The following is a 14,756-nucleotide window of genomic DNA, read 5'->3' on the forward strand; positions in this document are numbered from 1 at the left end:
ATTGATTAACCAATTGTTGCTTAAGCGAGATTTCTTATAAAACCTCTTAAGTAATCATGACCTTCTATATCTTTGTTCATATTGGTTGCGCTTCAGTTTTATGGCCCATGGCTGGCATTACTTGCAAAATGTTGTGCAAGTCTGATTCTGTTGTGAATGAATAAGTTGTAAATATATTTCTGTAGATAGAGTATAGCAAATTCTTATCGCATATTTGCATGGTATCTGTAATTTCTTTGACTGAATATGCATATAGTATATACTATGCGGAGTATATATAATGTGAGCAATTATGAAGCTTCAATCAAACAGTTCTACTACTGCGAACAGTAAGCAATATGTTCAAAATAATCGCAGTCTTGGCACTTGTTGCCTTCGTTGGTGCAACTTCTACGACGGAGCAGCTCAACTCGCAGTTTATCGTCTTTAAAACGAATTTTGCCAAAGGATACAAAAGCCTTGAAGAGGAACTTCAGCGTCGAGAAATCTTCAATAGCAATAAGCGTTCGATCGATGAGCACAACAAACGATTCGAAGCTGGTCTGGAAACCTTCGAAATGGGCGTCAATCAGTTTAGCGATCTGACTTTCGAGGAATTTGAGCGACTCTATCTTTCGAGTCCTAGTCCGTATACTGCTAAGTTTGCTGAAGAGTCTGTCTATGAGCCAACTGAGCAGGACGTGCCTAGCAGTATGGATTGGCGCACCAAAGGCGCTGTAACTCCAGTAAAAGATCAGGGACAGTGTGGCTCATGTTGGGCTTTCTCTGCTACTGGCTCACTTGAGGGGCAATGGTACCTGAAGACCAAGCAGCTCATTTCGCTCTCTGAACAAAATTTGATCGATTGCAGCACTGAAAAATATAATAATCTGGGTTGCAGTGGTGGCATGTATGACAGAGCTTTTCAGTATGTGATCGACAATGGAGGCATCAATGATGAACACACTTATCCTTATCTGGCCAAGCAGGGTAACTGCCAATTTAAGAAGAATGCCATTGCTGCAAAGGTCAACCAAATTGTACAGGTGACAAGTCGTAATGAGGATGCTTTGAAGACAGCAGTGGCGGAGAAGGGACCCATTTCAGTGGCAATTATGGCCACAGCTAAATTCCAAAGCTATAAGAGCGGCGTGTTTAACGACGAGAGCTGCTCTGATAGTATAAATCATGCTGTCCTTGTGGTTGGCTATGGCAATGATGCCAACGGAGGTGACTACTGGTTGGTGAAGAACTCATGGAACGAGGGCTGGGGTGAAAAGGGCTACATTCGCATGTCGCGCAATCGCAATAATCAATGCCAGATTGCTACATACGGTGCGTATCCTGTGGTTTAAATAATTTAATAATCAAACTCTATTTAACCTTAAATATAATCTATAAACTTATAACTTTACAATCATGTATAATATGTATTCAAATAAATCTGATTAACGAATTTCTGTTATTTTTCTATTTAAATGTTGCAATAACTCTTTCTTATTTTACAATTGAATTGAATTGAATACTCTAAAGTTTTTAAAGCTTGGTTGGAATAAATTTCTTAAAGCTACAACAGCAGCAAAGCAACTTGACTGTTCGAGTTATAAGATCTAACAATAAGCTATATACTGTTTTGAATAATTTGTGTTAATCTATTAAATATAGAAAAGCAATATTACTTGGATTGATGGCAATATTTGCCAATTAGCTAAATATGAATTTATTAATAAATTCGCCATATTATGAATTTAAATTTGTCCGATTGTATGTAAGTTGTAACGATCGTAAACGATATTTATTAGAAAACTCTTGAGTGAGCGAATTCATTTATCTTATTGCGCATATTGTCAGATTTATAGCCCTGCTGCTTGCAAAAAGTTGTGCAAGTCTTTATGAATCAATTGGGTTACTTGTATTTATAGTTTTGTTTCATAAGACGTCCATGAACTTGTCATGTTGTAAAACTATAAATACAATAAAGCTTTTGTAGGTCAAAAAATTTGAGTCATCATTTGATCATCATATCAGACTTTGATTGTAAAATATTCTTGGAAAAAGTGAATTTGTTATTATAAATATGTCAATACTTCAAAGCATCTAGAATACCCTCAAATATATACATATGTTGTAGAAAGTGGTTGCATTAATGTAATATTTTCAATCACAATAATACTGTTTGGATATATGTTTCCAGAACGTGTGTGACGACGAGAGATTCGCTTAAAAATCATCATTGTCAAGTTACCAATTTACTAGTGATCTAATACTCCATCATGATCATTTAATTATGGAAACTGAGAGATTTATTTAAACCATAAAAATCTCTACAACACACATGTTGATAACTAATAACAAGCGCAATGAAATTAAATGTGTTATTTACAAAACATATTCTATTTCCAGATATAAATGAGTTGAAACTATAGTAAATTAAATTATTATTAAATTATTATTACTGCTTGCATGCTTTAATTAAGTGATGATTGCAATTTATTTGTAAGACATGGCTTATTATTAATTAATAAAATTAATCAAGTTAGCTTATTCACGAAATAAATTCCATGTCTGCTTCTAGAATGGGCTTAAATATGTTGCAGAAAATGGTTGCATTACTGTAACATTTTGAATCCCTATGATACTGTGTGGATATCTGTTTCCAGAATTCGTGAGACACAGAGAAATAAGTAAATTCTTTGCCTGTCTGTAAAAAAATTGTAATCACATATTGAACATTGAACTTAGTAATTACTCATCTGATTACTTATCTCATTTTTTTTATTTGTTTCGCTTCCAGTTTTATAGTCTTTTGTGAATCAATAATCTGCAATTATATTCGCATTAGTAGCTTTTGCGACTTGTCGTCTGGCACGTGCTTTTGTTTTTCTTATTCTCTACGTATCAAAGCTTTATATTAATGACGATGTACTCTTGCATATTAAGTCAATAATTTAACTTTTTGACAAATTTTATCGGTTATTAACTGATAAGCACTTTCACTTGATGCATAAGATAGAATACAGCAAGCCCTTATCTTACAGGTTAGCTTGCTATCTGTAATTTCTTTAACTGATTGTACCTATATTATATACTAAGAGTGCTATATAATGTGAGCAGCCCAAACGATTCAATCAAACAGTTCTACTACTGCAGATAGTAAACAATATGTTCAAAATAATTGCAATATTTGCGCTTGTCGCCTATGTTGGGGCAGCTTCTTTGACGGAGGTACTCAACTCGGAGTGGAGCAGCTTCAAATCGAATTTCGGACGAGGATACAAAAGTCTCAAAGAGGAACTTCAGCGCCGGGAAATCTTTATTAGCAATAAGCGTTTGATCAATGAGCACAACAAACGCTTTAGAGCTGGCCTTGAAAGCTTCGAAAAGGGTGTCAATCAGTTTAGCGATCTGACTTTCGAGGAATTTGAGAGACTCTACCTTTCAAAGCTTAACCCTTATCATAATAATACGCTTGAAAAGTCTGTGTTTGAGCCAGCTGAGGGAGACGTGCCGGACAGTATAGATTGGCGCACAAAAGGCGCTGTAACTCCAGTTAAGGATCAGGGACAGTGCGGCTCTTGTTGGGCTTTCTCGGCAAATGGCGCATTGGAGGGACAATGGTACCTAAAAACCTCGAGGCTCATCTCATTGTCTGAACAAAATTTGTTGGATTGCAGTACTGAAAAGTATGGTAATCATGGTTGCAATGGTGGCTGGCCGGCCAGTGCTTTGAAGTATATTATCTTCAATCGTGGCATCAATGCTGACAAGACTTATCCTTATGAGGCCAAGCAGGGCAAGTGCCGATTTAATGAGACAGCCATTGCTGCAACAATGAACAAAATTGGATACGTGGCAAGTGGCGATGAGGATGCTTTGAAGAAGGCTGTTGCTACAGTTGGGCCCATTTCTGTGGCTATTATGGTTACAGGTAGTTTCATGAACTATAAAAGTGGCGTGTATAGTGAGGAGAGCTGCCCCGCCGGTGTGAATCATGGAGTAGTTATTGTTGGCTACGGCACTGATGCCAACGGAGTTGACTACTGGTTGGTGAAGAACTCTTGGGGCCCTCACTGGGGTGATAAGGGCTACATTCGCATGTCGCGCAATGCCAACAATCAATGTGAAATTGCCTCATACGGTGTTTATACTGTACTGCAATAATTTTGTAAATAATTTATTAACCATCGTGATATTAGCTTGTAAATATTAAATAAATATAATTAAATCGAACTAGCAAGAAAACACAAAATATTTTAATAAAGCTAAAAAGCTGCTATAGCTTCTTATTATATTTTTTAAATGTAAGTTATATCTATCCCACCAAAGGTTATAAAGAGCTTAAATTTCGCTCTCTTAGCCATATCAAAACTGAAATAAATAGTTTTAATATTCCAAACTGAACAGTTGGCAATATAAACAATATATTTGCTTTCTTAGATTGGTGTTAATATTTTAGCATAATAATCTTTATATTAATATGAGCAAATTCAATAACAATTGACATAATAATAATAAGCGCTTAAAGTGACAACGCAATTGGCAAGTTGAATATGCAGTTTTTGAATTTATTGATAGACAATGGGAATATTTATAATTTCAACACTTGGCCAAGCGGAAGCGGCTTGTTGGGCACAAGTGCCAAAATGATTGCATTTGTCGTTTGTCATTGAGTTTGTTGGTGCTACAGCTAAAGCAAATCGTGTGTGTGCTACTAGAGTCGAGTCTATTTACACAGACGTTGCCCAATGAGCCCTGCAGTGGCCGCCACTTTATGTCTGTGTCTGTATCTGTGTGTGTGTGGGCCGAGGCAAACAAGTCAAAGTCGTAACCGCCGACATTTTGCCGTTCGACAAGCTCCCATTCTCCCATACACATTCGCATATCCATTCGCATCCATGGCCCAGGCCACTGTTGGCCACATGCACATGCCAACACAGTTGGGTATAACCACAGACGCGTCTTTTGTTTGCACTAACTCAATGTTGTTGTTGTTTCGATGTGTGTGTGTAGAGTCTGGTTAACTGTTTGGCATTGTGGCTGCAGATTTGCGCGCTGGGGCACTAAACTTTTATTTCTTAAATCCAAAAATCGTTTGTGCTGCTCTCGGCTCAAAGTCAATATGCGGGCAGGCATTTGGGGGGGTTGCGGGTACGGCGTGTTGGATTCGCATGTCTGTCAACGCCAACTGTAGCCGACTGCTTCCTGCTCCAGCTCGCAGCTCGACTCTGCCCCTTTTTTTTATTTTTACGAAAATCGGTTTTTGTTGATTTGAGCGCCAGTTGTTTAGCCACCAAAAACATGCTACCAGATATCAGAAAGAGACAGAGCGAGAGAGTGACATCTATACATTGAGCAGAGCCTGCAAATGTCCGGAGCTACTTCCATCCTGTCGCAACATTCAAACTCAATGCTGTATGGAGTGGAGTTTTGTTTGTTGTCCGTTTGTCAATTACAAACTTTTATTGCAATTTACTTTTGTTTCAGCCTCGCAGCAGGCAGCGAGGCCATCCCAGCTAGCATGTGGACACACTTTGAGGTCGTTTCCAGTGCCGAGGCCTCTCCTAAGGGTATGCGGAGGTGTCGGTGTCTGCGCTGCCATTGTGTCTGTCAATGTTTTACGTTCAAGTATTTAATATTGTTTTCGATGAAGTAATATCCATTTGCTGTTTGATGAATTGTAACGGTTGGCACTGGGGCTATCAAACGACGATTGCCCCATTGGAATTTCATTGATGTTCGAGCAATGGACATGGCTATTCCCATTATTTTTGTGGGCCCCTCGCTCGCCTGCCCAGCGGCTATTTGATTGTTCGCCAGTCATCTCCCTTTCTCTCTCGCCAGAATGTTTGTTGTTAACAAGCAAAGGCTACTGCTGTGTACAGCTGTTGGCCTGAAGTGGCAGCATTTGCCAATTTGGCAGCCTCTTCAGTTCGCTCGTTGTTGCGGAGCTCCCAACGTTCATTTTGCATTTACGATATGCAAGTGCCAAATGGTAGCTAAAATAAATATAATGTATATGCTAATTGCAATAATGATATTTCAATGAGCTGAAATAATAGATAGTGCAATGAATTGTATGGCAAGCTGGCAATTAAAACATTGAATGCATTTAATTTAGGCGCAGTTAACTTTTTGATATGCAAAGCACGTGTAAACAAATTTCTAAAATAAAAACGGTCAGCAGTTAGATATTTCATAACAAGTTTGCTGTCTCTAGCTCTTATAGTCTCTGAGTTCTTGCTGCTTATACAGACGGACCAACACTACTTCGTCTTCGAATATGTACTTTTTATAGGGTCCCACAACTTCATGATACCCTTTTCCATTCCATTTCAGATTGTAACAATTATTATTCTGTTATTTTTTTGCATGCCAATATATCCCTCTGATATAATATTATTTGTGATATATACATACTATTGAAATTTTCATATTCTATCAAGTAGAAAGCAATTCCTTTTTTTAACTTTAATATTTTTCATTAGAATTTTTTTTAGGTGTTAACAAAAAACTCCATTTCTCTCAGTGGAAAACCACAAATCAAGCTTATCTCTAATGTTTGTAAACTTTAAGATATTTGCCTATTTCACTTTCTATATGATAACAGCAGTTAGATTAATTTAATTTTCATAAGCTAGTGATGTGAATAGTTTAACACAAGCACTTCTTCCTCTTCTTTAGCAGTTATGAAAATGCAATTTAAAACAATTTGTCAACCGGACAAGTTCACACGCACACGCTCGCCCACAGACACACACATATGCGCACATGGTGGGGCCAAAAGAAACTGAAAATAATAATGAAAGCAATAGAATAGAGAGACGAAGAAAATGAATTATGAAGCGAGTACGAACTGGAAGCTGAAACGGAAGTAACGCCCACGATCTGTGTACGTGAGGGGCAAACAAATTTTTTCTGCTTGTATGACAGAGTCAATGCTATAAAAAATTATATTGTGTGTGTATATGCATGTGTGTGTAAGTGTGTGTGTGTGTGTTAAGTTTGGCACGCGGCACGCCCACAATAAACCACAAATGTGTTGCCGGCTGCCCACAAATGTATGCAACATATTTCAGAGTTCGAGCCTCAGCAAAGGACAAAGCAGACCCCAGGGATGGGGCGACGAAGCACTGGGCGTATGGGAGTTGGAACCACAGTTGCAGCTTGAGTGCCAACACTTAATGCGTGACAGCTACACTGCTCAGCCCAACTTTTCGCCATTCCCACTCTGAATTTTGACTTATGTGAGCTCTGGAGCTGCAACTAATACGACTTTGTTCAACTTTGAGCTCTGTGCTTCATGTTTATTACGATTTCATGTGCCATTAAACCAAGTCTAAGTTTCGGCACTGTATTTATGCAGGGCATCATGTCTGGAAACGATCTGCTAATCTGTTGATAAATAAACAAAATACACAACTTGATAGCTTTATTCAAGAGCCCAACTCTGTCGGCGTCGTTGATAAATGCCAAACAATTTTACCTGTGGCAAGGGCTCACATTTTTTTCCACAGCCAAATATTTCTCGCTTTTTTCCCCCATTTATTGTTGTTGTTATTTTGCATGCCACTCACGTTGCGACACGTAAATGTGACCAGGTGCGTGTGCGTGTCGTTCATTGTTGCTCTTTCTCTCGCTCTGTTTTTTACTGTCATTCATCACTGCTAGCAATGTTGCTTGAGAGCAGCATTTTAACTATATGCTAAACAAAGAATTGTCACTTTGACACGTTGGCTGCGTGCCAAATGTTTGCACTTTTTTTTTGCTAGCTTCAAATTTTCTTGCTGCAGTTAACTACTTCAATTCTAAATATGAAAAAGGTAAAGCAAACTTTATGAGTTTTTAATTAATATGTTAAGACTAAAAGCTTTAGAACATTGCGATTTATGTGTATACATTTTGCCTCGACTAATACAAATAAACAAAAAGCCATTAGTGAATTTATTTTATCTCAACTATTTTTATTTTGCAATACGAAAAAGATAAAACAAACTTTATGAGTTTTAATTAATATGTTAAGACTAGAACATTGCTTAGAATTTTAAAAAGAAAATTTTATGTTTCAACGATTTATTGTGTATATATTTTGCCTCGATTCATATAAATAAGCAAAAAGCCATTGGTGAATTTATTTTCTAGTAATCTCAACTATTTTTTATTTTGAACGAAATATTATTAAGCAGTACCAATTACAATTAAATTCTAAAATTTTAGTGACTGGTTATAACAAATGGAGTCACTGTTTTATTTTATTATATGATATTATTATATTATTAAGCTTTATTATGAAGTGATTTTATGGTTGGCTTATAAAAATGATTTCCTTTTGTTGATTTTATAAATACTAAACTTTTTTGTTATTTATTTATATTATACAATATATATTATGATAACTATGGCCATAGACTCGAGTTAAGTTTTAATTACAGTCGACCGCTCAGCAACATTTGTTTGTCATCGAATTTCAAACTTTAAAAAGGATAAAGAGTCTCTTAAAAGTTTGCGAGGTTACTTAGGCCACTTTTTTGTTCTATTCATTTTGAATTACCAATTGAAATGTTGCTTGTAACAGTTTTGAATAATTAATTTGTTCTATAAATTGCTGCCAACATTTGCAAAGCACCCTTAATAAATAGTTATTAGGCTGAACTGCATAGTTGACCATAATTAAAACCATTGTGAGCAGAGTTGCGTGCATTTTGAGTTGGGCGATGGGGCATGGCTCAATCAGAGGCGCGTGTTTGGTCATGCAAATGACTGTTTGGATAATTTTATGCAAATTGTTTGATGATTATGTGCAGCTGAAGTGTAACAACATTTTATTATTATGCTGTCATGCAGAGTTGGAGTTATTGTTATGTTTAATCTCTACCAATTTTGTAGCATGCAAAATGCAATTGAGCAGCGCTAAAGTGAAAAGTTGACAGCAAACATGAACCAAATACAATTAAAGTTGAGCCATTGCCATTGCCAGTTGCGGAATTGAAAAGCTGCCGCTAATGCAATTGCGAAACTTTAATTGAAAGCACACTGCAGCCGCCATTATCAGGCCAGGCCAACTGTCAGGCACACAAACAAAATGCGGGGCTACCAAAATATCTAATATACACGAAAGACAATGCGAAGGCAGCAGCAGCAGCAGCAGCAGCAGCAGCGGCGGCAGTCAAATCAACGCAGCTGTGGCAACGGATGCCGAAATGTTTATGCGCATAATGAACAGCCGCCATTTGCAAAACGCTTTGCTTGTTTATCGTCTCTGCCTCTGTGTGTGTGTGAGTCGCTGCTATGGAAGAATGCACATACACATCGGCGCATTGTCCTAGTGGCCCCTTTAGAGCAAATCTGTTGGCTGCCAGGCGCAGCAGACAGAGCTAGGCTCAAGCTTATAGTTTGGCCCAAAATGCAAGTGCATATGAGTTATATGCTAGCAGCTATATTACGTATACGCAATGTGTTTTGTGTAAAATTAATTTGAAGTGTATGTTGACCCAATTTGCGCGCTTTAAATTGTCATTTGATGTGTGTGCGCATCGCTCGCTCCCTAGCGTGCATTTTCTCAATCATTTATCAAGTGAGTTTTCATAAAATGTCACGCACTGCAAAAACGTTCCCTGTTGTCAGCTTATAAAAATGATGCTACAGCGCATAAGTCAGCGCAAAAAGAAAAAGATATATATGTATGGCAAGCAGCATAAGTGCGCTTGCATGCTTGTGTGTGTGTGTGTGTGTGTGTGAGAAAATCCTGTCGCAGCATGAAAGAAATTGTTAGCAATGACTAAGAGCTTCAAACAAAAGGATTCAGTGGAAGTTGTCGCCAGCTTAAAGCTGATTTCGTATACTAGCTCATATTTGACAATATTACTTTGTTGCATAAGACAGCAGCTGCGCTTGTGTGTGTGCGCGTGTGTGTGTGTGTGTGTGTGTTTGTCTTGCAGCCAATAAGTTGACAGCAGGCGTTGCCAACGTCCTGTCGCCTGCGCTGCAGTTACAACTTAAAGCTTTTAATAAAAATGTCAACTGCATTGAAGTGCAATGAGTTCAAATATGTGTTAGTTCAGCAAAAGCAGAGCGAACGCTGTGAAATAATAAAAAATAATAAAAGTGCTGACAAAAACTTAAGCATAGGTGACAGTTAATTCAAATGCTTTTTACACACATACTTACAACATTTTAGGTCACATATATATATATACATTTTTTTTCTGTTTGTTGAATGCAACTTTTGCCTCACATGACTTGTCTTTGTTTTTAGCTTTTGTGGGTCAGCGACAGAACGTCAAAGTCACTGAGTTAGAAACAGGTATGCGCAACGTGTTTGCCCCTAGCCAAGCCAATTCAGGAGCAGCACTCAACCCCTCCGCTTGTAATTTGAATGCCAATCGACGTGCCAACGTGGCTGACAATTTTATTGACAGCCCGACATTTAGATTGATTGCAGTTGGCAAAACAGAGCAGTTCAATAACAATGCGTAAATATATATTTCTTTCTTTCTTTTTTTTGTTGTCTCTCAGCAGATCCTTAATTAAAAGTTTTGCTTAAATTGTTGACTCGGGTAAGAGACAAAGCTGCAGCTTAGGTTGCATTTTCTTCTCTTGTCCAGGCAAAGGCAATCGTGCAAAACTATTTCAAATTTTAGCATCAGACCGACAGACTTTCGTGTTTTTTATTATGCAAAGTCAGTTCTTTCAAGTTTGCTCTGCAGTTAAATTGCAATCTGATGTTGTAAGCAGCGAAAAGATAACAGTTACTTTGGCTGGGGCATGTTATGAAGCCCGAGACTGTAAATAAGAGTTATGAGTTCAAACGAAATGTAAGCTTAATAAAAACATTGACTCGTAGATATATATTTTCTTTTATGACAAATTTATGAGCTTACAATTTAATATTCTAAAACTATTTTTATTTAATATATTTATCCAATATTTCAATTTAATAGCTCTTAACTTTAAATTTTAATTAATTATCAAATTGTTATTAAATTATTAATTCTTAACTAATAATTATATTGCTATTTCATTTTATTGTTAAAATTAAATATAAAAATTACTCGTCAATTATAATAATATTTATTAGTTATTGTAGTTAGTACACATCACAAATCAGAATATAAACGTTTATCCTGTACAATTTGATTGGTGGAAATGCGTCGCTATAATTTCAATAGCTTTCTAATATATCATGTTCCCAGATATAATTAGCATTTAGTAATAAACTGTTTACTCTTTTATAAGAATTTACAAGTAAATGACCGTAAACGATATGATTTAATTTTTAAATTTCAATTGAAATTACTTGTTACTTGTACTATATAAATTATTTTAAAATATAAACTTCCCCATACCTGTATCTATAATTACAAGCAAGCGTTTGTTTACAAATAATTTTCAATTTGCCATTATTGAAGCTTAGTTACATCAAAGCTTGTTATCCACTGTTCAATAGTTAAATATGTTTTCTATAAGCGTCTGGCCAGGAAACTAAAAGCTTAAACAAAATGAAATGTCAATCACAATGAAGTTTGCAAATCACAAGCACAGAAAGAGAGAGATAGATAGAGAGAGAGAAAGGTGTAGCTGAATGCAGCTTCAGCTGCTTGTTTGCAATTGCAAAACTTTCTCGCTCACACACTCTCTCTCTCTCTCTCGCACTCTGTCTGGCTGGCTGGCTGTATAGATTGCCTATCGCAATGTGTCCGTAAATTATGCATACAAATTAGAGACTGGCAATGTGTGTAGTAGATGACGTGAACATAGAAATGTGGAATAATAACATTAATGAAAACACGTTGATAACATGAAAGGCAGGGAGGGAGAGAGAGGGAGAGAGATCGAGAGACGGCAATAGCAGACGGGGGCAAACAACTGCAGGATACGCTGGCAAGCAGAAAATTAAACTGAACAAAGCACAAGCGAAACAGATGGCGACAGGATAAACACACACATACACACACACACACACACACACACATATGCGGAAGCACAGCAGCGTTGACAACAATCACAGTGAGCGCAAAAACAATACAACAACAACAAAAACAGCTGCTGTCGGCATTATAAATTTGTTTGCCGCTTAGCAACTTTACATCAAAAAGGACAAAATCCTGGCAAAAAGCTTCTCACATGTGTGTTTGCATCTCTCTGCAGCACTTGGCTAAGTAATATTTGCCCGGGACTGACTAGAGAATAAATAAACTGCACACATCACAAACAATTCCCCATCTCTACTATTTTAAATGCGACGACAATGACAAGAGTTGCCCGAAAAAAAAACAACAACAACAACAAAAAGTTTTGCTCGGCAAAACACAAGTTGCAAAAATTGTACAATGCTAAATTCGCTTGTTCTTAAATATATGTATATACACACGTTCATATGTTTGTATAATCGCTTGCTGCCTGCCTCATATTAATTCCATTCCATTCCATTCTGTTGTGCTTTGTTGTGAAATTCTTTTTCTCAAAGATACTCTTGCCAGACAATGTTATTCATTTTATTTGTATTTTTCTTTTACTTTTCTGCTTTTTCCCATGCAAAGCGCATAATCTGCCAAGGCAACGTGTAAGCTCTAACTTTGCTATTGCATACATAAATTTTGAAATAATTATGTGGTAGGAAGAGTGCGCATAAAGCAGCCACTAGTCCAAGCGGAATAACAAAATATAAATAGCAAAAGTAAACAAAAATCCGAATCAAATATACCACTAAAAACCAGAAGCAAAGCAAATGGTTTTTATTTTCATTTTATATCTAAGAGATATCCTTAAAGCACAGCAAAATTAATTCTTTTGAATTTAAAGTGAGTGAATTCAATATTTATTATTTACTATTCATTAGTTGCGGCGTGTCTGTTTTAATAGTAGAAGGTGATTTAATAAGCTCAAGCCAAGCTTGAATCTTTTTCTCATTTAATTTAAAACCTAAAAATATAAATAGCTGAATCCAATATCTGTAATCCACAGGTCTGAATGGGCTGCCTGTTTGGATACTTCTAAGAGATACATTTTTTGACTCAACCTAATCTACCAATTCCTTGATATTTTGTTCCTTTATCACTTAACATTTGCACAACGAATTATCCGCTGCATGAGCCCCATCGACTTTATTCTGTTACCAACACAGAGGCCTCTGATTTGATTAATAAGCTATTTATTTTAACTTTTTTAACTATTAATAATTAACACTAACCCAGACCTGATTGAGTTTTTGGGGTTTCCCCAATCCTTGCAACAAATGTTGGGTTTGTTTAACACTCCCAATCTGTAAACTTATTAGATTTCAAAACAAAAATTTAACTTTAAATATTTTTTGTAATCATTTTCATTTACCGTCGACTGTTCATAGTTGACATTAAATAAATAAACAAATAAATAAAAATAAATATTCACTTGAAGCTAGATAGTCGGTTAGTTAGCTAAACATTATTCCTAGAGTACTCGTTAGTAGACATTGGAGTGTTCTAGGGCTGCTAGCGTTGTGATTCTTCCGTAAATTGATTTACGTATATGTAGAATCGAGAATCGTGCTTAATACAAAAGAAACTTTAAGACGCTTAGACCCTTTATATTCGCCCCAATTTAATTTCCTTTAAGCGATTTCCGTATATTCGAATTAAGAATACGCTCAGGTCGAGTTGGTTTTCTTACTTAATACTGAAGATGACAATTAAATAGTTGTTTAAGATTCTTAAATTGTTGCTAAAACTGCGGACAAACTTACTGATTAAAATATAAAATAAGCTCATTTAGTTATTTAATAAAATTATTAAGCAATATGTAGAATTTGTGTGTATATTAATGAACAGAATTGAGTTCTGAGTAAACCAAACTTCGAGTATTATTATAAGCTCTTTTAAAAGTAGAAACCTACGCTTAATTTGTCCCTAGCTCTAACCCCGCATCTAATTTCCTTTAACGGGTTTGCAGCATATAAATAAGAAATTACAAGAAATGCAACCTAAATAAAAAAAAAGTGTCCGCTCATTGAGAACGCAAATCTTTTTATTTCTATTTGACTTTGGCATGACTTTCACTTAAAAACATGAAATGACAACATTTTTGCACAATTTTGTTATTAGGCAAGTCGCTTGCTGTGGTGCTGTGGTTAGATTTGTCTGCAGGTTGTTTTTGAAGGTGAGCTGGCATTTTGGTGGTGCAGTTGGTGGTGGCTTTGAAAAGTTTTTTAATTAATTAAGCACGTCGAACTAAAAAGTTGTGGCAATTAAACGAAAGTTAAAAACACAAATGTGCAAAAGAAGATGCGCAAAGCAAATGATTTGAGGTTAGAGCAAACCGCAACTGAAAGAAAGTCGAGCAAAAATAAGTATATATATTATTTAATAAATCCACGAACATAACAGTGACGCAGTCACGTGCCACTCACGAGCATTGCGTGCCACATGCCGCACATACAAACAGACAGACCGACAGACAGACATACACATATGCATATGTGTGTAATCCTACACTTGCTCTACTACAAATATGCGCCTAATAATACAGCAGGCAGCTCTTTGTATGCCCCTGCTAACAATCATGTTGCCATAAAGGCTTAAAATATTTGCACGTAAAATGTTGAGCAGCAAATCTCAACGGGCGAACGAACACACACACACACACACACACACGCACACACTTACGCCTTGGTGGCTGTTGGCATATCACAGCTGTTGCGCGTATGAAGCGAACGCGTCGTATGCGTAATATGCCTTCAAAATGCCATCAGCATGTGCCTTTAATGACATCATTTTGCCGTTTTGGCGTTTTGGCCGCTGCAAAGT

General features: G+C 36.6%; 1 protein-coding gene across 1 annotated transcript; it reads left to right on the forward strand.

Moving 5' to 3' along the window:
- Positions 1–318: 318 nt before the first annotated feature.
- Positions 319–4,187, forward strand: LOC108594691 (CG5367). Its single transcript, XM_017979832.1, has 2 exons — positions 319–1,331; positions 3,094–4,187. Exons 1-2 carry the CDS (start codon positions 339–341, stop codon positions 4,138–4,140), a joined length of 2,040 nt encoding a protein of 679 aa, XP_017835321.1. The 5' UTR covers positions 319–338; the 3' UTR covers positions 4,141–4,187.
- Positions 4,188–14,756: the final 10,569 nt, after the last annotated feature.

The sequence above is a fragment of the Drosophila busckii genome, chromosome 2R, assembly GCF_011750605.1.
Source record: "Drosophila busckii strain San Diego stock center, stock number 13000-0081.31 chromosome 2R, ASM1175060v1, whole genome shotgun sequence".
NCBI lineage: Eukaryota > Metazoa > Arthropoda > Insecta > Diptera > Drosophilidae > Drosophila > Drosophila busckii.

Coding starts and splice junctions, on each gene's coding strand:
- LOC108594691 (XM_017979832.1), top strand. CDS start 339: ATGTTCAAAATAATCGCAGTCTTGGCACTTGTTGCCTTCGTTGGTGCA. Junction 1,332..3,093: donor ACGGTGCGTATCCTGTGGTT/TAAATAATTTAA, acceptor TAATGTGAGCAG/CCCAAACGATTCAATCAAAC.